The sequence below is a fragment of the Syzygium oleosum genome, unplaced genomic scaffold (assembly GCF_021117445.2).
Source record: "Syzygium oleosum isolate NSW1041296 unplaced genomic scaffold, Sole_v2.1 Sole_v2.01, whole genome shotgun sequence".
Lineage (NCBI taxonomy): Eukaryota > Viridiplantae > Streptophyta > Magnoliopsida > Myrtales > Myrtaceae > Syzygium > Syzygium oleosum.
This window is the reverse complement of record NW_026607485.1, coordinates 6824951-6841276: the sequence shown is the minus strand read 5'-3', so window position 1 is coordinate 6841276 and position 16326 is coordinate 6824951. Positions and strand designations below refer to the sequence as shown.

Here is a 16326-nt window from a genome sequence, read left to right as displayed (position 1 = left end):
CACCTCAAAATTTCTCAGTAGATTGAGGTTTTGTTCCTTCTTCCGTCCTCGGTCTACACAAGAAACACAAATACCGCCGCTTAATGTGCTTTCTAGCTAATGGTGGGAGTGTTCATGTCACCTTAACTGCTAATAATCATCACCGTTGACCGTGCCATCTTAATAAGGATGAGTCTAGGCTTACTACAATCAAGCTTTTTGTGGGGTGCCCCTAACGAGCTAGAAATAGCACGAGGATCGTCGACACGAGCCCATAGCGCGAGGAGACCACACGCATGGCCATCTGCAAAAGACCATTTCATTTTTTGCTTATCCCAAGTTTCGAACTTGGGAAATAGGTCTCTGGTCTTTTGCAGACGACTTGCTGGGCTCCGTCAATGGACTTCCGACAACGATCCTAAGGGATCGGTGAATTGAGAATTGGTGACACGTTGGCGTTGGCAATAATGGTCTTCACTCTTCGTCGGAGAAAATCTTTGGAAAACACCGCCAGAGCTTTTGTCTGTTCTTGGTAGTTATTGATCGGAACGCCTTCCGGTCGAGGGAAGTCAACGCTGCAACTTTCACTCCGACCTCCCAACGTGAAATTTTTTTACTTTGTCCGAGTGACGCATGCAGTGACGCCGCATTGTTCCGTCTTTTCCTATTATAAATTTGTTCTTTCTCCGATGTTGCCTTCACAAATTGTCACCTTCTTCCCCTGAATCCTCACTCCCAGTGCCTTCCCACATTCACCAGGTTTCCGGGGAAGGAAGGAAGATGTCAAGCCCTCAGTGTTTTGAGAACCCACCAAGCCTGAGCTCGACTTGTGGAGCAGGACGTGTTGAAGAGCTTGCAGGCTTCAAAACTTACGTCACTGGCCCTTCCGATTCCAAGCGCGCTGTTATTCTCATCGCTGACGTTTTTGGTATTGACCCGTTTCTTTGATTCTGATTTTGTGTTGTTTCTCTTAGTTGGGTCTTTTCTTTTGGTTGATTATGCACTCCTTCTTGGTTCTTTGTCGTTCTTGTGTTTTTCGATTGGTCCATGAAATTGCTGCTTGATTGATCCTTTGCTCATCTGTTTGTGCAGGGTATGAGGCTCCTGAGCTGAGGTATGGCGAGATTACTTGCATAGAATCTTTCTCGGGTTGTTCTACGTATATGTTGTTCTATAGTGCCATCTTTTGAAGTGAATACCTCTTTATTGTCCTTAGAGCATACATTTGAAAGCTTCACCTTTCACCTTTTACCTGTGCTGCTGAAGAGCATTACATAGCACATGAGGGTGAGTGTACATGTTGTTCTGTGGTGCCAATTCATTCTGGATGAGTGTGTTTGGTGTTTTTCTGTTCCATGTTAAAACATCATCGATTGAAATGCATAAACGCATGACTTTGTGGCACGTTCCACTGACATTTGGTAGACATTGCTTGATTCGACATAAGTTACAGTTTCTGGTTCTAGCAGACTTCGCTACTTCACAGCCTAGCTGTTTATATGATGTGGTTTCATCTTGATATAGAGTGAGCCTTAGTTTCAACACTAACAGCATATAAGCGGGGATCGCCTTGTTAGCAGTCATGGCATTCTATGTTTTCACAAGATTGAAAATGATAGAGTTACTTTTTCAAATTGTCATACTTATTCGCGGACTGCTTTTGTTGTAAAGGAAACTTGCAGATAAGGTTGCATCTGCAGGATTCTTGGTGGTTGTACCCGATTTCTTGTACGGAAATCCCTATGATCTCAGTAATCCTAATTTTGATAGAGATGCTTGGAAGAAAATTCATAGCACGGTGAGTTTTTCACTCCTTCAGGCTGTGAAAGTATTGAAGTACATTTAGAAGTTCAGCGGAAACAAGGGGCTTTCCAATGTGCAAACTTGATTTCTAGACTCGTATCACACGCAGTAAGTTGCATTAGTAGCTAGACCTGGTTGGAGTTTGCACGAACGGCTTTCCAATATGCAAACTTGATTTCTAGACTCATATCGCATGCAGTAAGTTGCATTAGTAACTACTAGCTAGACCTGGTTGGAGTTGCCGGTCATTTCAAAGATTTTAGACACCCATCTAGACCTGTATTTTCCCAAATTTCAATGCGAAACGTGAGACAGTATCAGTAGAATGAAAGCCTCATGAAATTTCCAATTTGCAAACTTGATTTCTAGATTCATATCACATGCAATAAGTTGCATCAGTAGCTACTAGCTAGACCTGGTTGGAGTTGCTGGTCATTTCAAAGGTTTTAGACGCCCATCTAGATCTGTATTTTCCCAAATTGCAATGCAAAACATGAGACAGTATCAGTAGTATAAAAGCCTCATGAATTTTCATGTCAACAGTTTTTTAGTCGTCTTTTCGTAAACTGTTACCTCATTTGCTTCTTTAGGATAAAGGGTATGAAGATGCCAAGCCAGTGATTGCCGCTCTTAAGAGCAAAGGCGTGTCTGCCATTGGGGCTGCAGGATTTTGTTGGGGAGGTGAAATTTTCTGAATTATCTTTCACACCGTTGAGGAGGTTCTTCGCTTTAGTAATGGGAAATTTGTTTTACGTTCACCATTGAAAAACTAGTTCTGTTCACTTGTAAAAAAGTTCTTCCAAGTTGTTAAGAAAAGCTTGCTATTCTTTTCAGGAAAGGTACTAGTGAAATTAGCGGGCACTGAAGACATTCAAGCAGCAGTTATTCTGCACCCTGGTCGTATGACTGAAGATGAAATCGAAGGTAAAGCTATTCCAGTAAACATCGAGTTACTTACTATTTTCTTTTCAACCACAGCAATATAATTTCTTCACGAGGGTGTTAGACTTGGTACGGGAGGCTTTTTGGGCTAATTTAATATGCTCATGAATGATTAAGTTTGTGAATTCTGGAGAGATATGCAAATGCAGCCAAGAGGGATGAAGAAACATGCTATAACAAGTCCGGTCAATCACAAGAAATCGATGGCACGACATTGTCTGCTTGAGAAGTGTTCCTTAAACTGAATCCTATTTGTCTGTTCTTTGTTCAGCCGTCAAGATTCCAACTGCGATATTGGGAGCCGAGATTGACCATGCTTCTCCCCCCGAAGAACTGAAAAAGTTCGGGGAGATCATGTCGGCTAAAACTGAAGTAAGCGTCTTGGGATGTTTTGTGCATTTGTTGCAAACGAATTGTCAGACAAGGCAATTGTTTTTCCACATTCCCGTCAGTTCGCACTCAAAGCACTTCCCCTCTCCTGTTATTTCTACACATCACTAATTCAGAGACCCCGGTTTTGCAGTTCGAGAGTTATGTGAAAATATTCCCTAGTGTTAGTCATGGATGGAGTGTGAGGTACGACGACAGCAACGAATTTGCTGTCAAGAGCGCTGAAGAGGCCCAACAGGACACGTTGAATTGGTTTTTGAAGCATGTCAAGTGAAGAGAAGGCATTCAAGAATATAGTGAGGGAAGCAGTAGATGACTGCATGTGTGAGATGAACAATTTGAGGACTGGTCATCTGTTTTGGACTAGCCATCTATTGTAATATTCGGTGAGGAAACAGCGCACTGTACTGTTGTTGCTTAGAGAAATAAGATAAGCGGTTTCGTCCCTCAAACTTTGAAGATTGAAAAAATAATATGGCGTGTCGAGTGGTATCGTGCCAATTTGGATGCATTTCTTGTTCAAATTGATTGGAGGTGTTCACTGTCAACAAGATGAGGACCACAAGGGGAATATAAAATAGCAAATTCCTTGTTCATTTTCCATTTTCCATTTCCATTTTAGAAGGATATGTTGTTCCAAAATGCTATCAGCTAAAGTGGGCAATGTCTAGGTGATCTCAGGACCGCATCATTTCAAATTCATCCTCTATAGATGTACATAAATAACCTCTTTCTATCTATCGAGACGTGTCAAATTTTGAATAGAAGATTTTATTGAAGATACATGATCTCGAAATTATATTACTTGAGAAGGAAAAAGAGATGGAAGTAGGGACATCGAGAAGAATGAATCATTCAAATTTGTAACACAACCGTACAAGAATTTTGAATAAAAGCGAAGTGTTTGTTTGTTTGGTTCGGATTTGGGAAAGCAATAGAAAAAACCCAAGTCAATATGATACTAGATAAGATTTTTGGAAATCAAGCAAGATACATCTTTCATTTAGATGGTATATATTTTCACAATGTACATTTGTGTAGTAATCAAATAGTTCACTCATCAAACAGTGTTTCGCTTTGGACCAAATTAATGATTTTCATGAAAGGATGCATGTTTCTCTCGGGCTAATAAGTGACGACTTCTCTAATTTCGTCTTGTTTATTTCTTGAAGTGATCGCTTTCCGAGTAGATTGGTACCCGGCCTAAAACTAGAAACCTATCCCGTGACTTTTGGTTCCAAAAGATTTGAACTAAGAACCTAATTGCTTATAGTTTTGGAACTACCTGTTCCTAATGGCCGGTTCCGCTTCCCCACAACTGGTTCTCTATTTAACCTGGAAACCAACCCATTTTTATATTATGTATCAAATCAAGTTTTATAATAAAATATAAATGTTTGCACCATTTTACTGTAAAAACGTACATAGACCCAGTGGTAGATCAGACGGCTCCAGACTGAAATGAAAAACCGAGCCGGTTCTAGGTATACAAAACCGGGAACCAAATTGGTTCTCTTTAGAACCAGCCTCGATTTATGCTGGTTCGATCCGTTTCCCGAGTTAAACCAGACCCAACGAACGCGCAACCAATTCATTTCTCGTGTGCTTCTCACTCACCCTTTTCATCATTTCGTGTCAGCGTAAGAGATACGCATATACCTACTTCTTGTGGATCAAAATGAAGAAAACGTGCAACCGATAATAGGGCCCTAGAAAAACATATCCTGATATGGATATGCACGTCGGGAAGCGACATTAATCCGAACCATAATATCTTTTGATGACCGATCCGAGCCATATGATCACACATGAAAGGAATCTACAAAAGTATTTTTTCGGACATTCCGATGTTACATCATGGATAAGGCTATAATTCTCAGAAGGTAATCTTGGCGTGCCATCTAGGACCATAGAATCACCGTTACATCGTACTTATGACATTGCCTCCTTTCTCCTCCTCCTGCAGATTCTTGCGGTCCCAAAGCCTGACCTTGCATTCGCTCTCTTTCTTTCTCTCCCATCTTCTTGGTGTATCTCTAGTCTCATTGCCTCCGTTCTTACCCCAGTAGCACGCAGCGATCACACAACAGAGGCAAAGTCCCGGAGAATGTCGGGACCTCAATGCTGCGAGAACCCTCCAACTCTGAACCCAGCCAGCGGACAAGGCCATGTTGAGGAGTTGGGTGGGCTCAAAAGCTACGTCTCTGGTTCCTCCGACTCTAACCTCGCCATCGTCCTCGTCTCTGATGTGTTCGGTACTTGCCTAGTGCTTCCTTTTATCGATAAAGTTTGTATTTTGGGTTCATGGTCGGTGCTTCTGGTTCAATATGTGATCTGGGTCAGTGATTAAGTTGCAATTTTGTCATAATCTCTTGGTCAACCTTTTGATTTCAGAGCTTTTCTTGTAATATAATGAATCTATCCGACTCATGTTTGTGAAGCAAGAGGCTATGTTTACGGAGTAGTAGGCTGTTTCTTGGAAGTTTATTAAGAGGTTAAATAAGGAAAACCTCTTTATATGGTTTCATTTTTACCGGTAAATCTTTTTTTCCTCCTCTCGGAGCTAATCACATGATTTGGTTGGTCGGGTTGATTTTGCAGGATATGAAGCTCCGAACTTGAGGTATGGACGATTACCCTATAATTCTTTCTTGATACTAGCTAGTTGAATTGTTTTTATTCTTCTCAGACCATGCGTGCGTGTGTTAGTGGAAGAGGTCATGCAGGAATCAAGACTTTCCTTCTCTTCTTTCTTTCCTCTAGCTTTATGCTTTAAATTAACAGAAGTTTGCTAAGGTCTAGATAAGGCGATTATGTGTGTATTTCCCTTAAAACTAGAGATCAGAGGAACTACTTCGTTGGCAGCTTATTCAATATTGCAGTTAGGTTGTTCTCTTATGGCGAAAATCCTTGAGGTTTTTTACTCTGCGCGCTCTCTTGAGTTAGGTCTTTAGATTCTCCACAGTATTTTCGATAGTGGCTTTGAGAGAAGCTCGTCTTTAGAATGTTCAACTGGGGGTGAGTCTTCTACGTTGACTTAAGTGTCTCAAGCGCATGAGCATGGAGATCTCTACAAAAAAGCAGGACTTGCCCTGCGATTAGATATGTCTTTTCCTTAGTATTATCGAACTGCTACTGGTCAAGGACCTTCTAATCTTTCCGTCTGATGAAAGCGTAGTGAATATAATGCCTTGGAATTTCCATATGGTGATAGATCTCTTCGACGTCTTTACTGAAAATGATTTAACTTCAGGTTTGGCTGTTCCTTTAGTTAATTACCATGTACCTCCTTTCATTTTGCAAGCAGATTGTTAAGCACTTTTCTTTTTGTAGACTTCACCGACTCTTCATTGTAAACCATGAATCCTTCTGGGGAATAAAGTCAATCTTTGAGAGTTACCAGCTCCAGTCAAGATCTCAGAAGCTGAATAAATTTTCTAAAACTTATAATTCACTTCACAGCATAAATTTTTTGTTAAATCCTCTTTAAATCTTCGCTTATTTTCTTCTGTGGAGCATATACGTTTGCTATACAGGTTTATAAGCACTGTAAGTTATAAATGTGTGTGTATGTGTCGGGTTTGGTCATCTTTTGATTATTTCTTTCGTAACTTAATAATCAGTGTTTATACTGATGGACAGGAAGCTTGCCGACAAGGTCGCAGCTGCAGGGTTTTATGCGGTTGTTCCTGATTTTTTGGGTGGAGAACCTTATGTACCTGAAAATGCCGAGAGGCCCGTTACAGAATGGCTAAAGGATCATGGAACTGTGCATTCTCGATCTTTCATCGATAGACACTTGCTAGTTTTTTCCTAAAAAATTGCACTAGTGTTAGTCATAAGTTGATCCAGAATTGCCTATCTCAAGATGCTCACTGTTTTCCCATTATTGATGTGACCATTGGTAATTGTGGTTGCTGATGCCAAAAGAATTTTTTTTGGCAGGATAAGGGATATGAAGATGCAAAGCGAATAGTTGAAGCTGTGAAAGGTAAAGGTGCATCTGCAATTGGGGCTGCTGGCTTTTGTTGGGGAGGTGAGTAGCTTTGTTCTGAATGATTCTTTCAAAGATCTCTTTTCATGTCTTGGATATGATTTACAAGCTCGTAATATTGTGCAATGCTCATGGGATCTTCGTTTCTTCAGGTAAGGTTGTGGTTGAGCTGGCGAAGACAGGGGCCATCGGAGCTGCTGTGTTATTACATCCGTCGTTAGTCTCTGTGGATGACATCGAGGGTATGATCATCTTTACTTTTGGTATTTTATTAGGCTCTTGGTTTGCATGTTTTCAATGCCAAGAATCTCTAGTAGCTGTAGGAACCTACCTGTGCACATTTTCAGTGTCATGCACTTGAATATATTGCATATGGCTTGCATAACGAAGAAAAAGCATCTCCTGGTGGCTTGGAAAGTTGGAACATACACTGTGTATGACTATACAGATGTCACGATTTGCCCTGCTCTTTATGACCTCTATGAAATAAACATTTACACAGCCCACAAGACACTAAAGATGTGATGCTTTATTTACCTCGACGCATTTCCAGGACAACTATTGCAAGATTTGATGAGCTACGTTAACAAAGGCATCACCATAACTTGTCAGCTTCATCAGTTTTGCACCTTAAGAGTTGTATGCAATTTTGCAGGAGTTAAGGCTCCAATAGCCATATTAGGAGCTGAGATAGACCATAGGTCACCACCGGAACTCCTGAAGCAGTTTGAAGAGATTCTAGCTGCCAAATCTGAGGTGAGATTGAGATAATTCACCTATGTTTTCGAGTTCATGCACTTCTATTTAGTTTCCAATTGGGAAGTTTGATTTATGTGAGCCACTCAGAGAGTTTATTTTGCCACATGGTGGTAGAGATTTCGTATAAATATAGACTGTTTCACAGGTTGATGCACGAGTGAAGATTTTTCCGAAAGTTTCCCATGGGTGGACTGTCAGGTACGATGTCGCTGATGAAGAAGCGGTGAAGTGTGCTGAGGAGGCGCATTCGGATATGCTAGAGTGGTTTGCAAAGTTTGTCAAGTGAGGGAAGTTCCTGGCATCTGTTAGACGAAATAGAATCTCTCCCGATCGATGCTTGTATTCTATTTATGATGATTTGGTAATGCTTGAGTAGGACTTAGGATGAACATATACTGAGTTTTTTTCCGTTCTGCTTCCATGTGAAAAGAGGATAAATTCACGCTCAACTCACTATTAAAAGTCAAGAACTATATTGACAATGCATTATGACCCTCAAGGCCCTCTTCATTCAGCATTCTTGCTCGAAAGCTTTCAAAACTTTAGATTTTTTAGGTGGGTGCACATTCAGTTTTGCTTGTCTTGTGGTCCGTTTGCTTAGCAGCCGCACATTTAGAAGATTTTTATCACTGGATTCAGAAAATTATCCGCCAAGCTTTGTCGTGTTAGCAGAGCAATGAGTTGGCAAAGAAAAGTCAGCATCTTGCACTAGTCCTAAGTTCAACGCTTGGAACGTGCTATCCGCCAAGGGACTCGAAAGTTCTGTGTTTCCAAATCACAACAAGCAGAAGAAAACACAGTGAAGAGTCGCCGCCTTTTAGGTAAAAATTAGGAGAATAACGCGTCGCCCTAATTATGCTTTTTTTTTATTTCATTTTAATGATGTCACACATAACAAATCTTTCATCGGTTTTTGAATTTTCTGAGTAATTTAGGGGTGAGAATTATAATGCAATAGCCGCCACCTGACCGGACCTTGAACATATAGCAGGGGACCATTTGGGTGTCCTCTAGCTCGAGACGAAGTCACTCAATAAAATATTTCTGGCAAGGTACAAAAGACATGGTACAATCGTGTATTGCATGACATTGAAATAATCGTCGAGGACCGAGTAAGTTGCCGTGGAAATCCAAAAACGTGCCGTCATGTAAGAGATTATAATATCACTACTTTCATGACCAGGCCGATACGACACACACTGAATAATGAGGTACAAGAAGTGTTAGGAATTTTAAAATGGTTGGCTCCTTTACCAACTGCTTTAACAAGGAGGGATTATACCTTATAATAATACAGCTGGCCAATGACTCTCATGAACAGAGAGACCAGAAGAAAAAGGAGACTTTAAAGGTTCAACTTCAAGAAAAATCTTCCTTTCGTTGATGTTGAAGTCCATGCCTCCCAAGGAGCTGTGCATGGCAATATAGAACTCAGAGCCAGATCATTCATTACGACATCAGAATCTTTTCTTTGTTCAAACGACATCAGAACCTCAGCCACATACTCCTCTGACAGAGTCAACATTGTCTCAAGTCCTCTCTTTCGTACAAGGTTTCTTCAAGATAAGCCCAAGCAAAGTATTAACCAAGTAACAACGAGTCACTTCGATGTGCAGAAAGAGAGTGCAAGATCATCATCGGGCAATCAAGAAAGCTCCTCACTGGAACTTTAGAAGTAAACGAGCGGACGATATAGAAATCTTGTCCAAAGGCGAGAGAACTTCCAGGAAAGTTGGCGATAGAAGCTGCTTTAACCTTACCTTTTCCTCTGCTAGATCCACTTATTCTCCCCACCTTTTATACAGGCACAGCTGCTCGCTCTCATCTCAATCCAGGCAATTCATAAGCAGAAAGTTTGCAAATCGAATTTAGGTTCCATCGAACCGCCAGATAGAAGTTTTCCTCAGCCGATTTGATGTGCAAAGAAATATCTGTCTTTGAGCTTCTCCAGACTGCGAAATGAAGGTCAAGAACAGTGCTGAAGGTCAAAGCAGCATTCATCTGGATATTCCTCAGCTTCAGAAGAAAAATGAAGTCATCATTTCACCCACCACAATATTTGAGCCGCAAACAAGTGCTGGTACAGATGGAAGAAGCGGAAACTCTGTTTCCCCCGCGTTACCGGCTGTTCCGGCCCCGGAGAAAAAGCTGACTTTGTTTGCTCTCCGCCTTGCGGTTCTCGAAAAAGCCGCCACTGGCCTGGGAACCCTCGGTTTCATCTGGGCGACGGTCGTACTCCTGGGGGGCTTCGCCATCACCCTAGAAAACACCGACTTTTGGTTCATCACCATCATTTTATTAATTGAAGGAGCTCGAATATTCAGCAGGAGTCATGAGCTGGAGTGGCAACACCAGTCCACTTGGTCAATAGCTGATGTCGGAATTAGCAGCTTCCGAAAGCTCAGATCGAGCTCTAAAGCTCTAGTTGAGTCCATGAAGGATATGTTGAGTCCCGTAAGCTCTGGTACGAGGAAGCAAAGTCAACACAGCAGGGAAATTTCCGAAACTACAGATGCGACAAATGTCAGAGATCAGAAATTGCAAAGGAAGCCGGCCCGGATATGGACTTCTTCAGAAGTCTGTATTCTACCTTATGGAGGGTGGTTTTTCCTCTCGAGAAATATCAGCAAGATTCTCTATTGGCTTCAGCTCTTATCTGCGATAGCCTGCGTCGTGCTCTCACTGATGAAGCTCATTGAGCACAATTATGGTGAGGTAGCTAAAGGAGACACGGACAAGAGAAACCGGAAAGCTGCTCTGATTCTCTTTTATGCCTTGGCTTTGACTGAAGCTCTGGTCTTCCTGACAGAGAAACTTTACTGGGAGTGGAAGGTAGTCATCTGTAAGCTTCTCGAAGGGGTGAACCAGGAATGCGATCTGGGGGCTTCAGGTATGATCTCGACTCGGAGATTTTTCTATGACTCCTACTCGAAATGTATTAATGGGAGCATTTTTGATGGCCTGGGAATGGATCTGGTCACTTTTGCGATGGATCTATTATCTTCAAACTCGCCGGATGAGCAGCTCATAGGAGCCAGGATTCTTCACCAGTTTTCTACGAAACAACGGTTTTCAGATGACACGCTCCGGAAGATGGGAACAACTCTACCAGTTATGGAGAGACTCGTGGAGATCTTAAACTGGAAAGACCCACGAGAAGAAGAAATCAGGCTATCAGCCGCAGAAATAGTTTCCAAATTAGCCGGGAAAAAGCAAAACTCCCTTCGGGTCGCTGGAATACCTGGGGCAATGGAATCGATATCATCTCTTCTCCAGACAAACAGAAGCCCCAGTTCTGCAGCAGACGAAATTGGCGAAAAGAAAATCATCTTTGACCATGAGGACTATGGATACTGGACTTTCAACAACTTGGGACTTCTCATTCTGAAGAAACTAGCCCGTGATCACGATAATTGCGGAAAAATCGGAAACACAAGAGGCCTTCTTTCCAAAATCATAGATTTCACTCATGCAGATGAAAGAATATTGAAGGACTCAAGTGTCACCACATCGCAGGTTTTGAATGTTAAAAGGTCTTTGCAGGTTATAAAGATGCTGGCAAGCACAACGGGTACCACAGGGAAAAATCTCCGTAGAGAGATCTCGGAGATAGTCTTCACCATAAGCAACATAAGAGATATTCTACGGTACGGGGAGAAACGACCGGAACTGCAGAAACTAGGGATTGAGATCCTTACCAGTTTGGCACAGGATGACGATGCAACGGAGCGAATTGGAGGGACCGGTGGAGTTCTGAAAGAACTGTTAAAGATTTTCTTCCAACAAGGAGTACCGGAAGATCAAAGGGATGTGAGGATTGTGGCCGGAGAAGCCCTGGCAATGCTGGCTTTCGAAAGCAAGAGCAACTGTCATCGAATTTTTAAGTTAAATGTAGTGGAGAGCCTCCTCGAAGCATTGGAGATTCCGCTTCTTCATGTTAATGCTGGAAGAATTTTGAGGAATCTGTGCGCTTGCAGCGGACCAGAGTCCTTCAACCAGCTAAAGGGAGTAACAGCAGCGGCACCAACGGTAAGTGCATTATTTTGCAAAAGCTGAACCTGAGCCGGCATCTCGATAACCGGAAAGGGCAGTTATGTACAAGTTTAAGATGTCATAGAGAAAAATGAAATTAATTGTTCCTGCCTAACCATATTTCCTCAACTCAGGTCCTCAAGGCAATCATGTCAGGAGAAGGCAAACTACAAGAGGTGATGGTTGGGTTAGCGGCACGTGCTTTTAAGTTCATGACAGCAGAAGAATCGACCGCCATCTTCGAGAGGGCAGGGTTCAGAGAAGCTGAATTAGCTTGCGCTTTGGTCGAGATCCTCAGGAGCCACCGGAACCCAGATACAAAGGTGCCAAGAATGAGAAGGTTTGCTATCGAGCTGGCAATCTGGATGATGAGAGACAAATTGAAGAATGAGCAGATCTTCAGGGATCTGGGCATGGAGGAGGAGCTTGAAGGAGTCTTGGATACGACATCAGAGCTAGAGAGCTTCAATATTTTCTCTGGCACCATTGGACTAAGCAGGCACAGCACGACCATTCACTCACTTGTTGAGACTGCACTTATGCTGCTGAAGAACAGGTTTGATCAACCCATAGGTTACTGAGCAAATGATGATACCAAATTAACCAACAAATGGAAACATGAAGGTGTGCTAGACTACATATTTCATTCTCTGATCCCAGAAGCGAGGCAATTGCTTATTTAGAAACTCAGCTCTGCTTCAGTGTAATGAAATGCTTCTAAAAGTTATCATCACCTTCATTTGTTCCGCACAGAATTTGTGCAATTTGCGACACACCACATGTACTACTACCAAAACATATGCAAAATGTGGACATACACCCACGCATTGTTTTGTTTTCCGGATTTAACTCCTGAACATGCAATCATCCAAGAGTTGCATAATACAGAGATTTTGAGCTCACTCCCGCAATTATAAAAGACCACATTTTTCGTTCCAAAACTTGTTCTACTTAGCGGCGAATCAAAGACTTAAGGTCGAGATGTAATCTTGGGCAATCTGTATACATTTTCAAATGACTGCACAAGAACAAGAATCCCAAATGGCAATTCACCATCCAACTGAGGAAAGAACATATTGCTTACTTTGTGACTTGACTTTGGAAGGAAATCTCATGATGAACCCATAAGTTGTCTGCATTATTCGCTTCTCTGAAACACCCTTCAACAGAACGAGGTGAGAACCAAAGAAAAAATGTGAACTTGCGGTTGAACAGTTCACTCTATAAAACGAAAGACAATGAACTAAGCTCATAAACTCCGAGAATCGAGACATTCTTGTGATTGAGTTCGCGAGAAACCTCGTTTAAATTTACTAAATGTTTTAAGTGTTGAAAGCACTTTGTAGGCAATTCATCTTAGTTGACAAGAAACTGGTGTTAGCCGACAGAGGTTATGAGTGAAACAGAATGTTGACAAATGAAGATCGACTCAAATGACAAAAAGCCACGATTGATATAATCTTTGACGGAGTGAAAGTAAAGTAAGCGTCTAAGCATTTGAGCCGACAATCTTGGATGCAACCATCCGAGAAATATTCGTAAAAGGGGGAATTCGACGCAACCTATAAGTAACGGAGCCAAATATATCGGAAGCAATTGAGGATGACAATAGTGAAAGAGTGGAGAAGAAACAAACGTCGAATAGCGGAGTTGGTTATTATTAAATAACCGTATGTAAATATAAATTGCTGAATTGTAGGTATAATGTGGAATGTGTTTTGATTTCTTTGCAACCATTGTTAACTGTAGATATAAATACTTGAATTGGAGTTTGACTGCCAATTAGTCAAAGAACACCATTTGTTCGATTTCATCTTCCTGTTCATCTTTAGTTTTCAGTACCTTTTATATGGTTAAACACAATTGTCTCAAATATCAGTACTTTTAATTTTTGAGCCTTTTGTGTTTCATGTTCAAGAATCAACAAATGTCCGTTTACAACCTTATACATGGTCAAATATATAAATATTAAACCATGGGAAAGTATTAAAAAAGTCCTAAACCTATTGCATTTATGCCAATTTAGTCATAAACCTTTTTTTTATACCAATTCAGTTCTAAACCTTTTGTCTTTGTGCCAATTCAGTCATTGCAGCTAATTTTGGCCGAATATTGCTGATGTGGATATTGACTGGCCTACATGGCACCGCCGGCAATTATGTGAACAATTTTTAATAATATTTTAATATTAGTCGAATTTATTTATTTATTTTATTAATTAATTAATTTTTCTATTTTTTCCTTCCCTTTCTTCTTCCTTTAGGATCGGCGGTCGGTTAGAGGCCATCTCTGGTGAGCCTCACTAGCCACTAGAAGGCTCACCTCGCCAACGGCTGGGCGAGGCACAACCTCGCTATCGCTGATGAGGTCGAGCCTCGCCCATGGCCGGCAAGGTCGTGCCTCGCCTAGTCGCTAGTGAGGCTCAAGTCCTTGCCAGAGGCCACGAAGTTGCGGCCTTTGACCTTGTCGGATGGCCGTGAGGGCGGCCTCGCGCTAGGTTGGCGAGGGTCGAGCCTCGCCGGCCATGGGTGAGGCCCGACCTCGCTAGAGGCCGTGACCATGTGGCCACTGGGGAGGGCAAGGCGAGCCTCGCCATCGCCATCAATGGCGAGGGCGAGCCTGCCAGTGGCCGGTGGGGCTTGCCAAAGGTCAACAAGGACCTTGACGGCCCTGGCCTCTAGCCGGTTGCCAGTTCGGCGACTGGCTGGAGGAAGAAGAAAGGGAAAGAAAAAGAAAAAAAAAGGGAAAAAGAAAAGATTTTTTTTAAATAAATAAAAAATTTGAAAAATATTAAAATAATATTAAAATTTGTCCACGTCATTGCCGGTGGTGCCACGTAGGCCGGATGACATCCACGTCAATAATATATGGCCAAAATTAGTCAGAAGGATTGAATTGGCACAAAATATTGAGGATTGAATTGTCGCCAAAAAAATGTTTAGGACTAAATTGGTACCAATGCAATAACTATAACTTTTTTGACACTTTTCCCTTAAACCACGCATTTATACAATAGATTAATCATTTATAATAGTCGGCAGTGATTTTACAAAATCTTACATGGTATCAAAGCAAGAGGACATGAGTTCAAATTTTTCCAAGCCCAACCTTTGCATGAGTGGAAGTGTTAAATTATATACACTATAAATTAAGCTTTCGTTTGACAGCTTAAACTTTTAAAATAGTTGGTGACGATTTTGCAAAATTTTATGATACACTTAAAAAATTATTTCGTTGATACTTTTTGATGGAACAGTCTCCTTCCTTTGTATTCCTCAGAAACCCCTGCCCACATCGCCATTCAATATTTCTTGGCCCACTATTGGCCAACCCTCCTGGGCCCTAGGCCCAATGTGAGTAGGGTCACTTAGCCAAGGCTCATAATTGGAAAAACGAGCACCATGGACATGCCACCCAGTTAAAGAAAGATAACGGAAAGTTGAAAATGAACACTAAATACTTTTTGGGAGGTCTCCTCCTAATCATTGGTATGGCTATCGAAATCATGAGTATCAACACGTCGGTTCCAGATTCAAATTTAGTATAAGGGCCCTTAGCTATTGTTCTTGAGAAATGACCCAGTTTGGCCTATTCCTCAAAAGAAGTTTTAATGGAATCCGTATCTATCAAAATTTTGACACTTGGTTCTGGCGAACAAATAATCACGAGTCCTTCACAAAATCTTTCAATACACATGAAAGATATTTCATGATACTTTTTGGCCGAACAGTTTCCTTCCTCCTCCAATGTCTGATTCTCACTGATCCACCATAACACCCACGGACTCGACTCCTTTTCATCTCCATCACAAGACCCCCACAAAGCCTTCAACGCAGCCTCAACTCAAAACCGTCGTTCTCAGCCAGTACACAAAGAATGGCAAGTTCTCCGACCTGGTCCACTACGTCGTGGCTTCGTCCACTGTACTCCTCGTCGTGAGAGAGAGAGAGAGAGAGAGAGAGAGAGAGAGCTATGCGTGCTATTTGTTCCTTGTTCCAAGGTCTTTAGTGAAGAAGACGAAGTCGAAGGCAAAAAAGGAGAAGGAGAAGAGAATGCAAATTAGTGAGTTAATTAAATCATATGCCAGGTAATCCTGTCCTTTGTCTACATTGAACTTCAAGATTTTTTTAAAAGAAAGCCTCGTATGAAATAAAATTTCATTAAAAAAGCTAGGTAAGAAGACTCGTCCGAATTTGTCGCCAAAGGCACTAAAACGATCGTTTCTCCACTGACGTGGTACTCCAGTGATCGCTCGAAAAGATTTATTAGTATTAAAGTAAGCACCGTACGAAAGGCATGACATTTTTTGTGTCTTTTTTTTTTCCGTTTTTATTGTCTTGTTTTTAGATTTTCTAGATTACCCTTCATTTCTTTCATTCGTAAGCATCCATTTTTCAAATGACTACTCACTTTTTTTTCTTCTCTTT

The 16326-nt window shown here is 41.6% G+C and overlaps 3 protein-coding genes across 4 annotated transcripts; all 3 read left to right on the top strand.

Moving 5' to 3' along the window:
* Positions 1–672: 672 nt before the first annotated feature.
* On the top strand, positions 673–3625 carry LOC115684991 (endo-1,3;1,4-beta-D-glucanase-like). Its single transcript, XM_030609962.2, has 7 exons — positions 673–907; positions 1072–1093; positions 1651–1777; positions 2373–2463; positions 2617–2706; positions 2996–3096; positions 3248–3625. Exons 1-7 carry the CDS (start codon positions 760–762, stop codon positions 3386–3388), a joined length of 720 nt encoding a protein of 239 aa, XP_030465822.1. The 5' UTR covers positions 673–759; the 3' UTR covers positions 3389–3625.
* Positions 3626–5003: 1378 nt separating this feature from the next.
* LOC115684987 (endo-1,3;1,4-beta-D-glucanase-like) lies at positions 5004–8173 on the top strand. Of its 2 annotated transcripts, none has more exons than XM_030609953.2 (7): positions 5004–5369; positions 5716–5737; positions 6757–6883; positions 7060–7150; positions 7261–7350; positions 7764–7864; positions 8013–8173. In XM_030609953.2, exons 1-7 carry the CDS (start codon positions 5222–5224, stop codon positions 8151–8153), a joined length of 720 nt encoding a protein of 239 aa, XP_030465813.1. In that variant the 5' UTR covers positions 5004–5221; the 3' UTR covers positions 8154–8173. The 2 variants fall into 2 exon arrangements, with proteins under 2 accessions (XP_030465813.1, XP_056160851.1); XM_056304876.1 differs by having other exon boundaries at positions 7261–7371.
* Positions 8174–8832: 659 nt separating this feature from the next.
* Positions 8833–12737, top strand: LOC115684984 (uncharacterized). Its single transcript, XM_030609950.2, has 2 exons — positions 8833–11896; positions 12034–12737. Exons 1-2 carry the CDS (start codon positions 9827–9829, stop codon positions 12478–12480), a joined length of 2517 nt encoding a protein of 838 aa, XP_030465810.1. The 5' UTR covers positions 8833–9826; the 3' UTR covers positions 12481–12737.
* Positions 12738–16326: the final 3589 nt, after the last annotated feature.